This window comes from Mustelus asterias, chromosome 1 (genome assembly GCF_964213995.1).
Source record: "Mustelus asterias chromosome 1, sMusAst1.hap1.1, whole genome shotgun sequence".
In the NCBI taxonomy this organism is placed as follows: Eukaryota; Metazoa; Chordata; class Chondrichthyes; order Carcharhiniformes; family Triakidae; genus Mustelus; species Mustelus asterias.
This window is the reverse complement of record NC_135801.1, coordinates 89807532-89830668: the sequence shown is the minus strand read 5'-3', so window position 1 is coordinate 89830668 and position 23137 is coordinate 89807532. Positions and strand designations below refer to the sequence as shown.

At 39.8% G+C, this 23137-nt stretch overlaps 1 protein-coding gene across 2 annotated transcripts in view; it reads left to right on the top strand.

Annotated features, from left to right (window-relative positions):
• tapt1b (transmembrane anterior posterior transformation 1b) overlaps positions 1-23137 on the top strand; it is a 97895-nt gene that overhangs the window by 12612 nt on the left and 62146 nt on the right. For both annotated transcript variants that reach the window (XM_078215109.1, XM_078215100.1), the window contains exons 3-7: positions 7976-8094; positions 14286-14448; positions 15868-16003; positions 17309-17406; positions 18555-18624. In XM_078215109.1, coding sequence (XP_078071235.1) covers positions 7976-8094; positions 14286-14448; positions 15868-16003; positions 17309-17406; positions 18555-18624 — 586 coding nt within the window. The remainder of the gene's footprint in view (positions 1-7975; positions 8095-14285; positions 14449-15867; positions 16004-17308; positions 17407-18554; positions 18625-23137) is intronic.

Below are 23137 nucleotides of genomic sequence, written 5' to 3'. Positions count from 1 at the left end.
TTTCAATATGATTGGCTATATAATCTGGTTGAAGATGTGAACATTGCTGGATGCCTGCAGTTCCCCAATACTTGGTGTTAGAATCAACTGACATCAGAAAAGATTAAATTCATGCCTCAGAGGTCATTGGATCTTCATGCATAATTTTGCTGAGGTCAGCAACCAGTGCTGTCACTTTATTGCTGACTGCAAAAGCTATGCCAATACATGAAATTGCTGCTTGGATCACTTTCCATTGGAAATTGCTTAGAAAAACATTCCAATATTAAGTTAAAATGTCCATATTTACCTGTTGCAATTGTATTACATTTCCTTGTAACAAACTGGAACCTTGATCCCCTCCACCATTTCAAGCTTGTTAGATAGAGCTTTATGACTTTTCATAAATCTGATCACTTTTAATATCTACCTGCATGATTTTTTTCCAATCACTCAAAATATTCCTAAAAGAAGTTAATTGTCAATTTTTTGTGCAAGTAAAATTTATAATTTCCAAAAAGAAGCTTTACATAAACTCAAAAACAATGGGTTTCAGTGACACAATTAAGTTTATACACTGACTTGCCTTTCATGTTTTAATGCCTTTTTTAAAAAAAATGTTTGAAGTGCTAAACCTCTCCCAAAAGCATATTGATACTTTGGCCAAAACTGCTTGACTGCAGATTGTGTAGTTAGCATTTGAAGTGTATCTATTTTCCTTGGATCCATCAATATTATTCTTTAAGATGGCATAGTTTCCTTTAGCATTGACTAGTTGTTGCTCAATTGTTTTCAAAACAAAAGCTAGAAGAAAAACAATATTTAAAGTTTGCCAGATAAAGTGTAGAATATTCAAGTGATTTTGTGTATGTCTAAAATGACCTGAAGTTTACACCCTTTGTAGATTTGTGTTCTATAAACCTAGAAAATGTAATAAACCCAGAGTGTCTTCCCTTAGTACACAAGAATTAATGAATCTATTGTGCTCTGCCCATAAGCAGGTCCTTGACTCATTGTCTGCAGATGCTTCATCTTGAGCCATTGGTAGTGTTTATTTTTTTTCAGAGGTGGTTTTGGTTTTGGGGGCAAGCAAGGAAGCTGATTTCCCACCTCAGCTAGAATGGCAATCGAACCTATGCTGTTACCATTATTCTGAACCTCACCCTAACCATTTAGCCAGCTCAGTTAATCAGCCCCTCAGCACAATAGTTCCTAACCTAAAAAAGTTTAGATTAATTTTGAACCCTGAAGCAAACAAAAAATGCTTAATTATCTTGCCTGACTTAACAAATCTTCTACCTGCCGTTACATCAAGAGTAAGAACAAAGTACATTTCTTCATGTTAACTTGATTTTTGTTTTTAAAAAGTAAGATGGATAGGTTAATTTTTTTTTCATTAAACTATGGTCTATTAAGGAAATGGATAAGAATGGGATAGGAAATAGATTGAGAGCACCCCAACTTCCAGTCATCACTCAAGACTCTTTTGACAGCGCTTCTAGACTCGTGACCTGTACCACCTAGAAGGACAAGGAGAGCAAATGCATGCGAACCCCACCACCTGGAAATTCCGCTGTTAGCCATACACCATCCTGCTTTGATACTGGATCGCCGTTCCTTCCCTGTTGCGGGGTCAAAATCTTGGAACCCCAAAGAGTACTGTGGTTTCCTTTCCTACATGGACTGCAGTGGTTCAAGAAGGCATGGTCACACCACCGCCTTTTCAAGTAGCTAGCGGCACCCACATCCCATGAATGAATAAAAAAGATTGGTTGCAACTGTGATTACTAACCTCTAGGTGGTTTGTTGAAAAATCTGTGGAATCTATGTTGGTGATGTGTGGTTTGCTTGTTAATTCACATGTACCTCATATTTACCTTGAAAGTTAGAGTATGAGATCAATGTTTAAAATTGATCTATCTTTCTGACCTTGTATAGTAAATTTAGTTTGTTCAAAGTCTATGGAACCTTGTGGGTTTATTCCCTTAGCAAGTGTCTTGAATCTCAAACTTTGGCTACTTTAAACAAAAAGTAATTGGTCTGTAAATGGATCATACCAAGAACCTGGGGTTTGGTCCAGGATCATAACAAATTTGGAGGCTCTTGCTGGGTTCACATCTACAGATAAATATCATTGCCACTACTTGCTGACATTGAGGCTGAGAAGATCTCCACAGTGAATTTTACTCTACAAATTGAAAGGCAGAATGGCTTTGTAAATTGCTACGACTTTTCTGGAGAGGGAAGATTTATCCTTGTGATTTGCAAGTTGACCAAAACTAGGTTATTGCATTAGCAGAGAAGTTGAAGTTAGTGTTAAATACAGGGGCTAAGAAAGGCGAGGTAGTAGCACAACATTGTACAGTAATTAGAAGGAGAAGTTAATCCAGGTAGCAATTCAATTGAATTTGTAAGAAATCAGTTGCAGATGAAGTAGCTTGAGACAGAAAGAGAAATGAAAAAGTATGAACTGGAAAGAACAATGAGAAAGTTTAAACTTAAACTCGGGAGGGATAGAGCAAGGAGGAAAAAGATAAGGAAGAGAAAGTGGTGTTTCAAGAGAGGAAGAAATCAGACGTCATGAACAGGCTAGAGAAAAGCTTGGGTTGTGGGATGAAAGAGAGTACTGGTTCAGATGAGGAGTTGGGTTTCATGCAGACTGAGCTTTGATACAATAAGGAGTCTTTGCTTAGTGCCTAAATTAATTGAAGATGGAGTTGAGAATTTTTAAATTTCGTTTGAAAAGATGGTTACAAAGCTAAAATAGCCAATGGACACATGGACCCTCATTTTGCAAAACATTTTGGTCAAAAGGGCTATGGATGCATAGTCTCAGAAGAACAATCCTCACATTGAGGTAGTTAAGGGACAAGCACACAAGCATTATCAGTTGAACGTTTAGACTTTAAAAAAAAGACCAAATGAAATGTTTGTACAATTTGCTAGGGACAGGTGGTTTCAATCACTGAAGTTAGAACAACTTTTGAGAATGCGGGAGAACTAATTATACTGGAATACATTCCAAAATTTATTAGGGTACACCTGCAGGACTGAGGTTTCTAAGGTATGGGAAGCAGTGGTTCTGGCAGTTGGTATGATATATCACATAGGCAGGCAGCTAGGTGGCAGTAGATTTCTATCTGTAAACCCACAGAGAATCTGGAAGAATAGAAAAAAATCTAATTTAGAGAAATTATTCCAGTCAATAGAAATGATAGTGTAGAGGATAAAAGTGATGTAAAGAAACCATGAGTGGAATTTTTCTGTACCGTCCGCCATGGGAATTGTAGCAGGTGGGACATGGACCATGCAACGGTCCATTGACCTTGGGCAGGAATTTCCGGCCTTGGAGCGAGCGCGGGCAGAAAAGCCCGCTCCATATGTTTTTATTGCTAGAAGACGAGGCATGGAAAGGTAAATTGCTGGAAGCTGAATGGTAAGCTGGTGGCAATAATAGGAATGCTTCAGACTTGAGGAGTCTTCAGAAAAGGCTGTACCAGAAAAGGAAAGAGACATGGCCACGAGATGACATAGGTTGGGTTCTAAATATTGAAAGGTATGTAACATTTAGGAAGGACAGAAATCTGGGAGATGTTTGGGAGGTGACTCTGTTGATTAATGATGGTATTAACGCATTAGAGAGGGATGACTGACATTCCGGAAACCAGAATGTAGAAGCAGTTTGGATTTGAGGAGAAATGATAAAGCAAGAAGTCGCATGTGGGAGTAATGTACAGGCCCTCTAATTGTAACTACGTAGTTAGGACAGTGTATAAAAGAAGACCTGCTGGGAGCTTGTTAGAAAGGTATGGTGATAATTGACGGCTTTTAATCTACATATATATTGGAAAATTCAGATGGGCAAAGGTAGCACAGATGATTTCATAGAATGTTTTCAGGATGGTTTCCTAACATAGCACATTCTGGAGCCAAGCAGAGCAAGGCTTTATTTGGCTTAGTATTGTGGAATGAGATAGGATTAATTGGTAACCTCATAGTGAAAGCACTCTGAGGTAGCAGCGATCATAATATGATTGAATTTTACATTCAGTTTGAGGGAGAGAAGAGTTGGCCCAAGACTACCATTTTAAACTTAAATGAGTGCAATTATGAGGGCATGAAAACGGAGCTAGCTAAAGTGAACTGGCAGATGTGCCTGAGGGGATAGATCAATAGATGTTCAATAGCAGCCATTTAAAAAGATATTTCAGAATACACAGAATAGACACATTCCAATGAGAAAAACAAATCCAAGGGAGCTCATCATCCATGGTTAAGTAAAAGAGACAAAGACAGTGTTAAACTAAAAGAATGTAATTGCACAAATACAGGTGGCAGATCAGATGATGGGAAAGAATATAAAGAACAGCGAAGGATGACAAAATAATTGAAAGATATTTAAATAAGAAAAAAAATGAGCAAAGTGAATATTGGTCCTTTAGAACGTGCACCTGTGAACTTATAATGGAAAAGTAGGGTGATGCCGGATGAATTAAACAGGATGAATTTTGTATTGGTTTTTCATGGCATTGGAGCTTTTCTCAGAGACTAAGCATTAAGCTGGCTTTCACATGAGGGATTTCCCCTCTTATTTACAGCTCAGCTAACGCAAAGACTCACCGAGATGGTACTCTGGTTAAAAATGTTTCTTTATTTTCCAAGCCTAGTTCAACGTATGAGGGAGAGAGATTTGGGGCAGTTCCAAATCACTCTGAAATTACATCACTCAGTATTACAAATATGCAATTTTCAAAAGCCGTTTGCCCATCCCTTGCTCATCCCAGCTGGGCATGAGCCAATAATTATGAGTATAGATTATTTACCTTGGCCAATAACTACCTTCTGACAGCTTGGGACTACGTGAGTTCATGGACTTTGAGAGTCTTCCTCTCAATCTCCTGATGCTCTCTGGACCTTCTTATCTGGTGTAATGTATGACCTATTCATTCGAACTGTCTGAGATCTCTGGCACTGTCCTTGGATAGTGAATATTCTATTCATTAGGATCGTCCAGAGACACCGATAAGAATTGCTTTTCCCTTTACTTAATAGCTGCATTGTTCCGAGGAATGTGGTTCGTTTTACTTGACTATGTCCCATCATGCCTTAGAGCAGTGTGTCATTAGCCAGGTTTTTGCTTTTAATGCAGGACATTCAAAACTACATGTCTAAATTCTCTAACAATGGTTATATGTGTATCTATGCGAACATCACCTTTGTAAAACTGTATTCCAGGCACTTAGTGACTTTTCTATACTCTATTCACTCTGATCTGTTAGTCTTGTAGTCCCAAGTTATTCTAAACTCTCTCTTACCATGGGATTTATGAATCCGTTCCATGTGTAAGGTTAATTCACGAAAAAGACTTTATAAATGGAATTGTTACTGTGGCAATTGTCCCTAGTTTACCTATTGAAGGGATAGATTTTATACTGGGTAATGATTTGACCAATGTAGATAGTAACACGATGATGACTGTGTTACAGCAGTTACTTGATCATGCTGATCTTAGCAAACTCCCTCAAAATTACTTCAACCAAACTTGGAAGTTTACTATTGATAACGAGCAATTGAAGGAAAGGCTGATTAATATAGAGACTTACTTAATTGCCGTCTATGCTAAGGTGCAATAGTAAAGTAATTGGCACCTCTCTTTTCTCCAACCCATACATGAATTCTCACTCATTAAGTTCCAGTTGCAATTTCATAGAATCACCCAACTCTTCACCGAGCTTCATGCACATTTCTGGATATGGTCAGTCTTTGTAATAAAGAGGATATGAGGTTAGAAGTTTCACTTGTGATTATATATCGCTGCTCCCAGTTAAGGGCATGAATGGTTTCTTGCCCTGGGCCCAGGTGCTGTGTAGAACAGTTTAGATGGTTGGCTGCTCCACTGATAAACAGTGAAAATTAGTGGTGGAGGTATTATGGTACATGTTTAAAACAACAGTAATTGAAAATTACGCAGCATTCTCTTTCCCTAGTACCTTAATTTTAGTCACTTTTAAGTCTTTCAGTAAATACATGCTGATAACTGCTCAGTCTGATTTTGTGATCTGTACTCAGTTGTTACTTGCAAGGTTAGTCACAAAACTTTAATCCTGTTGTAATAAGCATTGTTTTCGAGTTGTGAAAAAGCCACAGTTAGATGCTATGGAAAATTGCAAACTCAACTGGTTATAACTTTGAAAAACATATATTTTAGAAGTTAGAATCATAGAAACCCTACAGTGCAGAAGGAGGCCATTCGGCCCATCGAGTCTGCACCGACCGCAATCCCACCCAGGCCCTACCCCCACATATTTTACCTGCTAATCCCACTAACCTACGCATCTCAGGGACAATTTTTAACCTGGCCAATCAACCTAACCCGCACATCTTTGGACTGTGGGAGGAAACCGGAGCACCCGGAGGAAACCCACGCAGACACGAGGAGAATGTGCAAACTCCACACAGACAGTGACCCGAGCTGGGAATCGAACCCAGGACCCTGGAGCTGTGAAGCAGCAGTGCTAACCACTGTGCTACCGTGCCGCCCCGAGTTGTTCAATATTTTCCATGCATTCATGTAGAATATTGAAGCATGAGAATTGGAGTACTTATGTCCTCTTTGATTATAGCTTCTTCCATATTCATAAATTAAGTATTGCAGATGGAGGAAAGCAGTTCTGCAAGTGGATGATTTACTTCTGGATCTCTCTCCCCTCTGCTGTAATTTTGGAGCAAACTGCTTTGAGGAAATTCACCTGACAGGACATCCTTATCATTTCTTTCCATTTTCAATGACTGGTTTACAATTGAACTTTAAACGTGTCTGCAACAAAGTTTATCAGCAAATCTGGTTATATTATTTCCCATTTCCTTTTGTACACTAATATTATCAACAGCAAATTACACTGTCAGCACAACATTGAAGTAGTTCTTCAGAATCCCTGGAGTGAAGTATTATCACATAGATTTGGGATCATGATGGATACTGTGACAATTGTCCCTAGTTTACCGATTGAAGGGATAGATTTTATATTGGGTAATGATTTGACCAACGTAGATAGTAACATGATAATGATTGTGTTGCAGCAAACTCCTCAAAATCACTTTGACCAAACTCGAAGTTTACTATTGATAACGAGCAATTGAAGGAAAGGCATCATGTTTCTTGCACATCGAACTAGGCTTTATGGAATTATCTTTGCCTAAATTAGAATTTCAGATCTCTTGCCTTGTTTGGAAGTCAAATGCTGAGTCCATTGTATTAGATTGCTGTTCTTTAACATCTGTAGAACAGAGATTTGTGCAGATGTTCCATTCTCACTTTTTACTGTAATTTTCTGTCTTTTGAAGATTTACAGTTATGCAGCTCTAAACTCCACCTGCTTTTTTTTCTCATTTTGGAGCAAGTTCAACATTGTTTTCACAAAATTGTGTGTGGCTGGTCACAAAGCAAACTGCTTCTATGAAGAAGTAGAAGATTACCTCACAATTTTGATCATGTGCAAGACAAAAATCTTGAAGAAGAAAAATAATCTTTGGGAGTCTTCTGCAAATGCATTTATCCTTGTGTCCTACCATGTTTTAGCGATCAACCTATCTTAATATGTGGAAAATAAATTCCTTTCAGAGAAAGCTGTTCAAGCAGCCTTTGTGCAAAGTTACTTCCGTATTATTTAATGAATGATTGAATTTAAAGTCAATCAATGTATGAATTTGAATCACCCTGTTCCTTCCCTCCACTCCTTCAAATATTATGTCCGGTTTGCTGCAACTTTTTTTCCCTTCTGTAAAGAATGATTGAAGCATCATAATTCCAGCATGCATATGCTTCCATTGCCTCAGCTGCAATGAAACCAGTCCAGTAAGGGACATGCAGAACTTTTATCTGATATGAATTTATATATTTTTCAAACTTTATAATATATCTTCCAATGCATAGAAATTTGTGTATTCTTTGTGTGAAATATTTTGTTTTTAAAAAAAAAATTCTATTCTTTTTCAGTTGATGTTTTTCGGATTCTTTCTCTGCCTGGATGCGTTTCTATATCTCTTTACTCTACTACCACTGCGAGTCCTTTTAGCCCTAATGAGATTTATTACTCTCCCCTGTTGTGGCTTAAGGTAAGATGTATTTTGCTGTTACAGTAATTATTCACCCACCTGAAAGATGCAAATGAGCTCATTTCGAGCAATCCTCCACCCACACCTTCTGTTCCAAGATTGGTGGCTATTTTTACAGCCCCCCCGATCTCCGCACTAAGAGACAGGCCCTCCCCCCCCATTACTGATCAGGGGAGCACCACCAACCTCTCACCAAAGAAGGGCATCCTCCCACCCCCACCCACAAATAACTTGTAACCCTCAGACTCTCTGCTCAGCCTTGCATTCCCCACAGACACCTTCACTCAGGTCCCCTTCCCCTTCAGATCTCCCACTCAGCCCACTTCCACTCAGACCCCAATCCATCAAACCCCACATTCAGTCCACTTCCCTCTCAGACCCCCAACTCAGATCTCCTTTGGGCCATGTGCCTTGGCAGTGCCAACAAGTGCACTGCTCCCTGGCACTAACACCCTGGCCTGGCATTTTGGGCCTTGAGGGGGATCAAGGAGGGAGCTCCAGTGGCCATTTGCCTCTCTGCTGTTCCCAGGCTGCAGAGGAAGGGCCCTTCAAGGGTCCTGGTGGCTGGGTGGGCTTGGACTGGGGCAAGGGGTTGACCTCACCATTTTCCCCAAGATGGGGGTGCTGTAGCTGGACTGCGCCTTTTAGTCCTGGCAAACCTGAGAATCACTCCTGGCATGATGATTTCAGGCAGCCCTGTTATCAACGTCTGCATTCCTGCCTGTCAGCGGTGAAAATTCTGAAGTGGCCAGGTCACCTTAATCTCCATGCACCCTAGTCACCTGACAGGCTTTCAAATTACTGGAGCACTCCATTCTACAGCAGAGATTTCTCTTTCTCCCTGTCAGATGCTGCAGGTTTGAGCAAACTCCTTTGAACTTCTCTGACAAAAAGGAGATGTCAATTTGATGGTGTTCTGTTGTCCACCACTGTGCACTTCGCCCTAATGTCTGCACTGATTTGAAGTCTCTGAGCCTTCCTAGCAAGCTGAAACCTTTGAAACCCCCGCTATTTCATTGGAAACATTTTGTCAATTTCAAAGTGCATGCTTTGAAATAATCTTCCATTAACAGCTCAATGGATTTCACTCGGCCTCCAGCCACTTGTTTATTTTCATTTCCCTTTACACTTGAATGCTTCCCAAGTACCCCATTGATTCTAACAGCAATGTTGATAAACAACCTAAGCCTGATTGACAGGCTGTGGTTTAACTTCCACTTTTGCAAACCAGCTGGGAGACTCTAGTGGAGGCCGTTTCACGGGCTCCCTGCTGGGTGCCACGACCTCCGCATTTCTCCGGCAGCCGGATTTCTGGCGCCGTCAGCTCCACGATGGAAATCGGCGTGGAGCTGCATAATTCATGCAAATACGTATTTACATACTATTTGAATCTCATTAGCGGGCCTGGGACTGAAATCTCCGCCCCCCCCCCCCCCCACACACACACACACACACACACACACACACAGGAGTGGTTCAGCGGAGTTTAGTATAGCTCCCCACTTGCAGGGAGCTGGCGGCCTGACCCAGCTGGAGGGGACAGGGAGGGGCTATCGAGGCCCCCCAGAAGGTCGGGCACTGAGGGGTGCCATCTGGGCATTGCCAGCTTGGGCCCTTGGCATTGCCCAAGGGGAAAAATACCAATGCCCGGCACTGCCCACCGGGCATCAGGCAGTGCCTGGGTAGTGGGGACCGAATGGGGATCCCGCTGTTACTCTACATTTGGACTGAGTGACAGAGAGAGGGAGGCCAGCGATTGGGGCTGGCCATCGGGGGAGGGGGGTTCAACCTGCTGTGAGGACCAAGGGTGGGGTGTCGGGGCTGCATGTGAGGGCTGTTTGAGACTGCTGGTGTTTGGGGAGGGTGATCAGGAGATCGGGGCTGCAGGGGTGTCAAGGCTGGCCCAGGCATGTTTGGGGGGCCGTGGGGAGGTTGCATGGCCAAGTGATGTGGGGGCCGCTGGGCTGGCCAGCAATTGGAAGGCTGGCAGATAGAGGCCACTCCACATGCGCCAATCTTGGCGTTGACAGATCGGTGCATGCACAGTGGTCCGTTCAGCTCTATGCTGCTGGCCTCTCCGGCAGGAATAGGCCCCACCTCTTAATTTTTTAGCATGATTCATGCCAGTGCACTCTGCAGGGAACAAAGAGTGTGGGAGATTCATTTTGAAACTCCCACTGAAAAAAACAGCATGATTTACTCCAGTTTTTACGTGAATTCGACACTTAGAATTTCTTTGTGAGAACCCCCCCCCCCCATATGTGTTTTGTAGAAACCAGAGCTGTCGATCAGGCTTAGAAACAGGGAGAAAGGGAAGCCTCTGCTACAGAATGGAGCGCTGCTATGATTTAAAAGCCTGTCAGATGACCAGGGGGCATGGAGTTACTTAGCCACTTCAGAATTTTCACAGCTGACAGGAAGGAGTGCAGATGTTGATCACAGGGCTGCTGGAAATCACCATAGTAAGAAGTCTCACAACACCAGGTTAAAGTCCAACAGGTTTATTTGGTAGTAAATACCATAAGCTTTCGGAGCACTGCTCCTTCGTCAGATGGAGTGGATATCTGCTCTCAAACAGTGCACAGACACGGAAATCAAGTTACAGAATACTAATTAGAATGCGAATCTCTAAAGCCAGCCAGGTCTTAAAGGTACAGACAATGTGGGTGGAGGGAGCATTCAACACAGGTTAAAGAGATGTGTATTGTCTCCAGACAGAACAGCTAGTGAGATTCTACAAGCCCAGGAGGCAAGCTGTGGGGGTTACTGATAATGTGACTTAAATCCAACATCCCGGTTTAGGCCGTCCTCATATGTGCGGAACTTGGCTATCAGTTTCTGCTCAGCGACTCTGCGCTGTCATGTGTCGTGAAGGCCGCCTTGGAGAATGCTTACCTGAAGATCCAAGGCTGAATGCCCGTGACTGCTGAAGTGCTCCCTCTGCCATGCCAGGGATGATCTTCAAGTCTGCCAGGGCTAGAAGGGGCAGTCATGCGACAACGCCCCATATCCCAGTGGCGAGTGGCAAGGTCAACCCTTTGCCCCCAGCCCAAGCCCACCCAACCCCCAGCACCCTTGAGGGACCTTCCTCTGCAGCTTGGCAGCAGCAGAGGGGCAAATGGTGATTGGATCTTCCTCCTTGACCCCCCCCTCCTCCTCGGGGCACAAGGTGTCGGGCCAGGGTCTCAGTGCCAGGGTGTTAGGGGCACTGCCAAGGTGTGTGGCCTGAAGAGGGACTATGGGGAGTCTGAGCGGTGAGGGGGGGGTCGGGTCGGGTAAACATGCCTATGTGTTGTAGGGGAGGATGCCTCTCATTACTGGGGGGTTGGTGTGCATCCCTGACCTTCCAGATCCAACATGCCACAAGGACCTGCACATAAGCCTGCTCACTGCAAATCCCGCGAGGGAGGTAGCTGAATAGTGGGAGGTATTTGAAATGGGCTTCAAGCCCGCTAATTATATGTTAACTTGCCAGTTAGAGCATAGAGCAATACAACACGGAAACAAGCCCTTCCCCAACTGGCCCATGCTTTCCATGCTGTCCTCCCAGCTAGCCCCAATTGCCTGCGTTTGGCCCATGTCCCTCTAATCCTTTCCCATCCATGTACTTATCCAAATGCTTTTTAAATGTTGCTATTGAACCTGCCTCAACCACTTTCTCTGGCGGCTCATTCCATATACGCACCACCCTCTGCGTGAAGAAGTTGCCCCTCAGGTCCCTTTTAAATCTTTCCCCTCTCACCTTAAACCTATGTCCTCTAGTTTTCAGTTCTCCTACCCTAGGACAAAGACTGTGTGGAAATCCTATCTGTGCCCCTCATGATTTTATACACCTCAATAAGGACACCCTCATTCTTCCAAGGAATAAAGCAATGGCATGGCCAACTGCTCCCTATAACTCAGTTCCACTAGTCCTGTCAACATCCTCATAAATCTTCTTTGCACTCTTTCCAGTTTATCAATGTCTTTCCTATAACAGGCTAATCAAAACTGTACACAATACTCCAGGTGCGGCCTTATCAATGACTTGTACAACTGTAACATTATATTCCAACTCCTATGCTCAATGCCCTGACTGATGAAGGCCAGTGTGATAAATGCCAATTTCACCACTCTGTCTACCTGTAACGCTGCTTTCAATGAACTATGTACTTGTACTCCTAGGTCCCTCTGTTCCTCAACACTCCCCAGGGCCCTACCATTCACTGTATAAGTCCTACCCTGGTTTGACTTTCCAAAATGCAACTCTTCACACTAATTTGTATTGAAATTCATTTATCAATCCTTGGCCCACTTCCCTAATTGATCAAGATCCCCCCTTGTAATTTTTGATTACCACCTTTGCTATCAACGATACCTCCTAATTTAATATCATCCGCAAACTTACTAACCATTCCTCGTACATTCACATCCAAATCATTTGTATAAATAACGAATAACAAGGGTTCCAACACCAACCCCTGAGGCACATCACTCATCACAGGCCTCCAGTCTGAGAAACAACCCTCGACCATCACCCTCTGCTGGTGGGAACTGATTGGGGCAGGTGTATTGCACAGGGTTTGGTGACATTTTTTGCCTGAAGCTTGATTCTCCAGGCCGTCGTGATTTTTGCTGGATGCTAGCAGGCCTGGAGAATTCGCTCCTTCGCACACCCCACCCACACACCCTGATCTTTTGCTTCCCTGTCCCAAACACATGTGAAACAGGCCGTTCAGTTCATCTTGTTCATCCTTCCATGGAAACCAACAGTTGGCTCATTATAGCATCTACTTGCTACTGGGCTAATTCCGCTTTTTGCCTTCACAACCCTATTCAAGTTTTTAATTATTCATTAACTCATAGAGTCAATCATTTAGACTTTCACCCAAGTCAAAAATGTGACTTTGAAATCGAGCAAGAGCACTTAAAATTGGATTCAGGAGAGCCAACAAAATCTCCTTTCAAATTTGATTTTAAAAAAGTGGACAGTTGTGTCTATGATAGCAAGAGCCTTTTTTTAAAAATCAAGAATGCTATCAAGTCATATTTCATTGCCATGGAGGCATTCTTCAGGGTTCTTAGCTATAACTGAATCCTTCACTCCTGAAGATGATGTGTATTACCGGTGTTGCATTGGGGTAATGCTGACATTGAATGTGTGAAGTAAATACAAAGATGGTGCTAGCAATAAGACTTCTAAAGCTGATTGGATTGCTGACCATGATCGCTTCGTGAGAATTTTAACTGGTTCTTAGAATGTATGTGACCACTGGTCAGCCAGTATTTGTGCAGGTACAGTGTCTCTAGCTATGCGAAAACTGCGATGTCCAAAATCTGGATTTTAAAAAAAAGCTGCCATGTGTGAATTTTAATTATCAGATGAGTAAAATTATTTTCTGACTTGTTAAGCTATGTGCTGCACTGGTATGGTGGCGCACTGACCAGTTATTGGTTTTGTGTGCCTGTCTTTTCCTGTGCTACAAGTAGTCCTAGCAACACTTAATCTGACGCAACCTCACCCTATCTACCCAACCTGAAAACTGGTATGTACTTGGTAGCTGGTTTTGAGATACTGTACCTGTAGCTCATCTTTAATTGCAATGAGGGCGTTAAGAGTCAACCATGTGGTGTGGGAGATAGAAAAAGGATAGTAGATTTAATTTATTGAAAGACATCAGTGAACCAATTGGATATTTACAATAATATGGCAACTTTCAGGATCAGTTTCTGATGCTAGCCAACAGATTAATAGAATCAAATTTCACTACTTATGACAGAATTTGAACCTCTGGGTTACTAATCCAGTTCCATAAGCATTAGGCTGTAATGTCCATTGCGTAGAAAGCGCCTTTTTATACAAACCACTGATTCGTACGTTGTAAACAGTTCACTGAGGTCTAGGATTGTTCTCATCAACTAGAAAGAGTCTCATGTGCTTCCAGTATTCAAAAAGGGAACTAAACAAAAAGGGAACTATATGCAACCAGTTTAGCTTCAGTTGCTAGAAAGTGCGATTAGGCTGTTGTACTTCTGCCAAGAAAGAGCAAGAGGTTTTTAAAGGAATCTCAACATGCCTCTGGAAAAGGAGGTCACTAATTTGTATGCTAAGTTGATAGTTACTAATCACCAGCCTCACTATTCCTGGAAAAATGAATTTTATGTTTCTGGAATGTCTTGGATAAAAGTGTTGTGTTTTCTTTTATTCTCAGTGATGGACGACTGCTACAACCTGCTCAGGTATGTGACATACTCAAGGCAGTTATAATGGTCATCTGCTTTGTTATGATGCACTACGTGGATTATTCCATGATGTACCATCTCATTAGAGGACAATCTGTCATCAAGCTCTACATCATCTACAATATGTTAGAGGTATGTAAGATCAATAAAGTAAGAATTTCCCCGCAAGATTCATTTAAATAATTAATTTGTTTAAAAATCTTCACTCCAGTGTATAAATATGTGGTTTGGAGGGAATTAAGATTGAGCAGAGCAAGATATGTTACTTTTGCTGAAGCCAATAGGATATCCATTTGTTTTAATTACACTTCAATTTGGTAGTCATCCTTTTAAGTCTGTTCCGTTAATAATATTTTTAATTTTTTAGTTTTCAAAATTTTTGCGCAATTCCAATGTGTCCAATCCATTTCATAATAAACAGATATATACACAGCTACAGCTCCATAGAATGAGGACATCAAGCAAAACTCCTTGCAATTGTCCTCAGTTTATTTGATTCAAGAACTGCAGCACAATCTTCCAAGAAAATAAGACTGAACTATATTTCCTGCTGTTGGTGAAAGCCCTATTTCTGTCTACTCTGTGTAAAAAGGTGATTGGGGAACATTGGATTGCAGTGTAACAACAGCAGGAGTGAAGCAGCTGGGGAGCCCCCGTTAAAATCTAGATGTGTCAAAAAGATCTCTGTGTGCCACTGCCCCTCCCCCCCCCCCTTCTCTCTCTCTCCCTATTTTTCATTTTCTCTCTGCTTCTCCATCTCCCTCACCTTTTCTCTCCCTCTCCTACCCTCTCCCTCTTCTCACACCTGACTTTCCCTCTGTTGCTCCTGCTTGTTCTCTCTTTCTTTCTTTCTTTCTTTCTCTCTCTCTCCCTCTCGCTCTCCCTCTCTCTCATCCTTTCTTTTCCTCTCCTCCACTCTGGCAGCATTCATGCCGCACATTGCTCACACACACTCTTTTCCCCCTTGTCTCTCTCATTCTTCTGTCATTGCTTATGCTCTCTTGCTTTCTCACTCTCTCTCTCTCTCTCTCTCCCGTCCTTGCATCTAATATCAATTTCTGAAATGATATTTTAACAAAAATATGGTCAATCTCTCTGTTACCTATTGTGCAACCTCCCTCACTATTCTGTGAGACAAAACTTTCAACTTGTGGACCTATTAACATTCTCAATACCGTGACTCCTCCACATCCTCCAAAGTAATCTCCCTATTTTTATTGTATGTCCTTTAAAAAAAATGCTCTCATACACTCCCTTTTAACCAGAATGTATTGAACCTTTATTTTATTTATCTATCATTTACTATCACCTACTGCTGATATGCTGTTTTATTTTCTGCCATTTAACCTGGCCTATGTTCATCCCATTGAAATGAGTTAGCATTCAGTTAAACACCCATATCACCTTATATTAGCATCTACAAAAATTGAAACCATGTACAAAACATATTAGATATGTGACAAATGCTTGGTATAATATTGTTTTTTGTACTGGGTTAGATGACTTTGGAGAACATTCCACTAATAATATAGCAGTCTGATTTTTCTGTAGGTAGCAGATCGCCTTTTTTCTTCCTTTGGACAAGATATTTTGGATGCACTATATTGGACAGCTACAGAACCTAAGAAGAAAAAACGAGCTCATATTGGGGTGATCCCTCATTTCTTCATGGCTGTGCTTTATGTCTGTATCCTTTGGTACAGTCTTATCAAAGCTTCGGGATTTATTAGCCTTTTTAACAATTTTGGTTGTTAATGAAGTAATTAGATTTTTAAGTTTAGCCATGCTAAATATAGTTATTTATATATAGGTATGTAAAATGTATTGAAAGTTGAGCTTTGTTATCTGTACCTTTTTTGTAAGCATCGCTTTGGAGTATTCATCACTTATTGCTTTCTGTTCCTGAAAGGAACTTGGACACTGTTGAATAGTTTTGAATTATGATGCAAGTGTAACCAAAGTGTGAGATGTGAGCTGCCAAGATGCTGTGGCAAATGCAAAATGATATTGAACCAGTATTTGCTGTCAAAGTAATTGAAAGGCTAATTGTGCTCATCGTTATTTCTGCACAAATGCTGCAGCAACTTCAGACAAAGGTCGCTGTGTGGTTAAATGAGGAAATCCAAAGTTTGGTCATAGGATTGTTAGAAATTGGAGCAGGGGTGAGCCATTTGAGCCTGCTCCGGTACATTGTCAGAGATGTGTTACTCCATCTTTACTTGCATGAAAATGGCATCTTGTTAACTGGTCCGCCATTGAAATGCATTGAATAATGTCAATTTGCAATTTGTGCAGTAGATACAAACTAAACTTGCCACAGGAAGTTATTTTGTCTATTCAGTCTACGTACCCTTTTAGCAATGAGATAAGTCTTAATCACTGCCAAGCATCCTCTCTGGCGCTGGAGAATTTCTTGATTGGCTCATGGAATTTGACCTTCACTAGTAAGGCCAGTACTTATTTTTCTCTGTCCTTGCATTGTGAATTTCACAATCTTTCAATGAGATTGATTAAGGAAATATGCAGTTGCTTTCCCTTCTCATTTGGGTCCCATATGCCAAGTTTGCCTTGCTGCAGTATTATAAACTTACATTTTCAGCAACTGCAAAATATAATTACAATTCAACAGGCAAGGCGGATCTAGCTGCCCTAGTCCAGCAAATTATGGCTCAGTGATGCATGAAAAACTATGCAAGCATTTTGTAAGAAGTCTGGAACTCTGCTAAATGCAACCTTATTTAGTCAGTAGTCAAATTGTAAAACAAAAATGGTAGTATCAGAAGATGCCTTTAAGCTGAAAATTTACTTTGTATATGTTTTTAAATGCTAACAAGTTATTATAGTATGATGTCATATCAATACTTATAGTTCTTATAATTACGTTTTAGCTTATGGCACAAATGGCCTCTTTTGTGTCATTCATTTTCTGTGTTTCTGTTTCCCTCCGTTTTTCTTTTCTGTTTTTGTTCTAACCTTAACAAATTTATTACAGTCCTTCATACAATCCTAGTCATGGTTCAAGCAACAACTTTGAATGTTGCTTTTAACTCCCACAACAAGTCGTTACTTACCATTATGATGTCGAACAATGTGAGTATTTTTTGCCTCAAAATTTTCAAATATGGGTTTCTTCTACTTTATTAATTTCAGTCTGAGACTCAATTTGACTTGCAATCTGATTTTTAAAAGTAAAGTTTCCAAATTTGATAAGCATGTATATTTTAAGAAAAGCTGAAATGCATAGATTTAAATTTTACCAGTAAAGTCTAGTATTTTTAAAACCACACAATGGTGTAAAGCAGAAGCAGGCCATTTATATTATTGTACCTATGCTAGCTCTTTGGTAGAGCTATCCAATTAATTTCACTCCTCAAAATCCGCGCTGGAATTTCTGACCTTGCATGCTGGTGGGATCTTTCAATTCTGCTGGAAACCCTGTTCACAACACCAGGACCAGAAGATCCTGTGGGCTGCCTTCACGGCGGTTTGCACAGAAAATCCTGCCCCCTGTAATTTTTTTCCCTTCAAGCAATTATTCAGTTCATATTTGAATGTTGCCACCACCATTCTTTCAGACAGTGAATTTTGGATCAGTGTAATTGATTGTATGTGTTAAAGATATGTGCTTCTTGATATCAGTTCTGATTATTTTGCCAGTCACCTTGCATCTGAAGCCTCTGTAATTGATCCATCTGCCATTAGAAACACTTTCTCCACATTTATTCTATTAAAATCATTCATAATTTTGAAAACCTTTATTTTGAAATCATAAATCCATACAGTATTTTTCAGTTTAAGCAAGGTGATATAATCCTTTTCTCTTTCCCTCACCCTCCTACCTAGCTTCCGCACAATTCTTTCTTTCCTCCCATCCTTCCCCTGTCCTCTTCTCCTCCTATGATTCTTGATTTTTTTGAAATCAAAATGCTTAATGCTATTGGAACACTCTAACCAATAAGAACTCTGACAATAAATTCGCTTTTGCATCAAATATAACCCAACCAAGATCTAACCTGTGACTGCGCAGCATTTGGCAGGTACTTGGCAATTATATTGCTAATCTACATGATTTTATTTTTATTTTCTCTTTCTTTCATTGATTCTAATTTCAAAAGGCAACACCGTAACACCATCTCATCAATTGTATTCTTATTCAAAAGCAGTAAATTCATATTATTGAGTATATATTATGCTATTTAATATATCCAAATTGATATTTAAACAATTTTTTAATATAGTTTGTGGAAATAAAAGGAAGTGTTTTCAAGAAGTTTGAGAAGAACAATCTGTTTCAGATGTCCAACAGTGGTATGTACAGTTCCATGTATTTAGGTTGTAAAATAATATTTAACTCATTTAAAAAAAAATTGTACCATTAGTTTTATCAAGTTGGAATCTATTCATTAGACTTGATTCAAATTGGTGGGTACAGTTTAGTTCCATTGACATTTTACGTGTTATATGAATATGAATCCACATACAAAACCCAAAATGTCTACTGTTAGATATGATTCTGTGATTGAGTAGCATTTGCAGAACAATCCTGAGTGTGTGAATAGCTACACTAACAGCCAATGTAAAATAATCAGTCAAGCTCGCAACATGGCTCATTTACAATGGCTAGAAGAGACATCTCATTTACAATGGCTAGAAGAGACATACATTCATACACAGAGACCCATTCTCTGCAATATGTTCAAGCCTTGCGCATTTTCTGAATTACCCAAGATCATGGGGATCCTATAATTCCATGTTGCGTCCTCCTTGACAATACTTCAGCCATTCAGAGTCAGAATCGCCAACCAATCAACACTTTTCTCCCACAGTATAAATTGTCATAATTGTTTGAAATTTCACATTCTTGTGTTTATCCTGATATGTTCAAAACCAAAGCTTCGACAATATATCGCTCTTCAGCAATATACAAATACTAGCTTTTGTTCTAGATGCAATGGGAAACTCCATCCAAAATGCACTTGAAGTGGTTAATTTACACTTTATGGTAAAAGTGATTTGCATAATCATATTTAAAATCTTCAATGAAGCCGCACAATTGGGTAACATTTTTTTCCTTTTTACCTTTCCATTAAAATTGATTTTTTGTATTTAAGAATGGTAATTTTATCAAAATAAATTTATCACCAAAAATAAGCACTTATGAGGAACCTGATTTAACATTGTTTAAAATACTTTTTGTCAAAATCTGTACTCAACCATTTGTCATTGCCATATTGAATTATTAGGGTGGACCAGATAGCTTCTTAGTAAATTAACCTGCCTATTGGTCCCTGTGCTCCTAAGAAAATAGGAACAGTTGGAAGTGCCTTCCCAAACCAAAACGCATTTTTGACCTGTGGTTGTGGACAATTGTGTTGGGAGGACCTGATTTTTGCAAATTGAATCTTGAACCAACATAAAAAATTGTCAAAAACTTGAGTGTAGATGGTTTTGGGTATAACACACTTCCATTTCAAATTGCGAGAGCCATTACCCTGGTTCAGCTGATTCAGCCTAAATTGTGCTCATTTAACCAGCAGAAACGAGTGGAAACTCAACCTCCTGATGTATATGATAAAATGAAGTTTATTAAAATTGTCGCTCTGTTTTGATTTTAAAAATTGCTCATTGCTGAAGGAAATGGGATATAATGAAGAGAGTGGGTGGATAGGGTTATGTGGTAGACGCTTGTTTAAATCAATTGAATGTGAGGTGCTGCTTTTTTATGACTATCATTAGTTATTATGAAATCATAAGATTCTTTGGTTTGGGTTAAAGCAGTCTCTTTTCGTTCCCTTTTCGCTATGTCTAAGTTTGTGTCTGTATCACAACTATTTTGAATAGTTTGATTTTCCAATTACCCAACAAAGCAGAGGTGCTGATGTCGGGCAAATCTGAAAACAATGACCCAGATTCTGTGGTAATAGGAATGGCGAGCCCCTTAACAACTTCCAATATCTATACATGCACTGTTAAATCCAGAAGTTGTTGTCTGAGTTGCCCTGCACTTCCACAAACTTTGTTGTAACAGCAGTATCTTGCCCAGAAACTCAGTATTCACATACTTAAAACAGCATGAAGTTGCTATACTTACCTGCTAGATACCCACTTAACTCATCAGAAAAAGTTAGGGTTTGTCCATTCAAAAATACATGATTTTCTTAATGCATAGTAAAACTTAATTACTAGCAAATAACCTCTTTGGCATGGAAAATTTATTTTTGTAATTGTGGTGTCTCATTCCCTCAAATTATAATTATTGTTGGAGCTGTTTAATAAATAAAAAAATAAGGATTTTCTAACTTTTCCTTTTGTCTTTTGCATCTGTCTTAATCCCATCATTCTTTTGTTCTTCCCTTTTTGTTCTCCACCAACCTGCACTTTCCCAGCCTCTGTATTTGCTTAAAATTTCTACCAGTTGTAACGAAAGGTCATCAACCCAAAATGTTAAATGTGTTTCTCTGTTTGCTGGTTATACCTGATCTGTTGAGTATTTCCATAATTTCTATTTTTATTTATCTTATCTATTTTGCTTTATGCACATGAATTTTAATTATGTATTGTAATTTAGTGTTGAGACTCTGCATGGCTTGGGAAGGTTTCTTCAGTCTGATTGAGAAGTCATGTTGTTTGTTGCTTGCCCTGTTTGCGTGGGGCCTAGATCACTTGTAGAGGGTGTTATGTTACTTCATCTCCCTCATTACCATTACTTGCAGTTCAAAAGCCCACAGGAAGTCTTATGGGCAAGTGTATATTGCGTACATTGTTCATTTGCTGCAAACTGAAAGCAGGTCCATTGATTTGTTGCTTTTCTTCATAAATATTATGCCTAACTTGCTGATTGTTTCCAGCATGCTCTGTTTTTATTACAGGTTACAAGAGCCTTTTAGTTCATCTGAATAACTGCCACAATTCATTTGTGTTTTATTATTGAAAGGAAATTTGATGAAGGCTGTCCATCTGTGTGTATGTATGACTCTGCATGTGTGACTTTTTAAAAAAGAAATTAGTCCCAATGGACAGAATAAGTCTGAGCATTTGATAGATTTTCAGAAATAAATGTTATTAGAGACCAAAAAGAAATATTAGATAAATTTGATTAACTAAATACACCCTGGGAAAATTATGCATTTTGCCAGTTTTTGGACAGTTTCAATAAGGATTGGCCAGGGCAAAATATTAAGTTCAGGCTATGGGAGAGACTAAATTATCATGGAAAAACTTCAGTGGGTCAATTTTATCGTGTATTGGCTCAGATTTCAAATATTAGAGATTTCAGTTATTCAGGAAATTAAGTATATTTGGAAAAACATTTTTGTATTGTATTTGCGGCGTAGATACAGGTCATTGGTCCAATTGTTTGAATGATTCGATTGTTTCTTTTAAATATGTTTTGTTGGTACATCCTCCTGACTGGTGATAATAATGAGTTACTTTCATAAGTAGTTAATAACTTCGCATTGCTTATTTGGCTCTGACCAATGTGCTTAACCTTGCTTTTTATTCATATATTACTAAATGCCTCAGTTTTAATTTCCTGATATTTACTTCAAGCCAATCAGCAAAGTATGACAATGAAAACATGTTCCCTGCACTTGCTTCATCTTATAAAGTGTATAATATTTGCAAAACTTTTAATAAATCATGAGAGTATTTCCTATGGCACTCGAGCCATCTGCCTCAGCAGTGAAAATCTGGCCCAAAGTCTTGAAGTAGCAAATTTGGAGCTGTCTCAGGCAGTTGAAGCAGTGTATGGAAGAACAATGGTTACATGTGAAGAGCTACCCAATCATAGGCAATGTGAAAAGTAACAGAATCCTGTATTTATATAACATCGTTAACAAAATAAAATGTCCCAAGGAACTACACAAGTGGATTATCAACTGATATCAAGCCACAAAAGGAGACACTAAGTCAATGACCAAAACTTTAGCCTATGAGGTTGTTTTTAAGATGTTTCATAGGAGGAAAGAGAGACATGAGACGAGGAGAGGTTTAGGTAAGGAATTCCAGAGCTTAGGGCCTTGGCAACTTGAGGCATGTGTGTCAGTGGTGGAGTGATTAAAATCAGAGATGCTCAAGAGGCTAGAATTGGAAGAACCCAGACACTTCTGAAGATGTAAGGCTGGAGATGGGGAATGGTGAGGCAGTGGAGCAATTGGAAAGCAAAAAGGAGAATTTAAAATCAAGACTTTGCTTAATCAGAAACCGATGTTAATAAATAATTACACGGCTGATATGTGATTATGATTATGAGAGTAAACTAGTTCAGAATATAAAAACAGATAGCAAAAGTTTCTACAAATATATAAAATGAAAAAGAGTGGCGAAAGTAAACATTGGTCCTGTAGAGGACAAGAAGGAGGATGTAATAATTGGAAATGAGAAATTGGCTGAGGCATTGAACAGGTATTTTGTGTCGGTCTTCACAGTGGAAGACACAAATAACATGTCAAAAATTGATGACAGGAAGGCTATGGCAGGTGAGAACCTAGAAACTATCATTATCACGAAAGAGGTAGTGTTGGGCAAGTTAATGGGGCTAAAGGTAGACAAGTCTCCTGGTCCTGATGGAATGCATCCCAGGGTATTAAAAGAAATGGCGGGAGAAATAGCAAATGTACTAGTGGTAATTTGCCAAAATTCGCTGGACTCTGGGGTAGTTCCCGAAGATTGGAAAACAGCAGATGTGATGCCGCTGTTTAAAAAAGGAGGTAGACAAAAGGCAGGTAACTATAGGCCGGTTAGCTTAACTTCTGTAGTAGGGAAAATGTTTGAATCTATCATCAAGGAAGAAATAGCGAGACATCTGGATATAAATTGT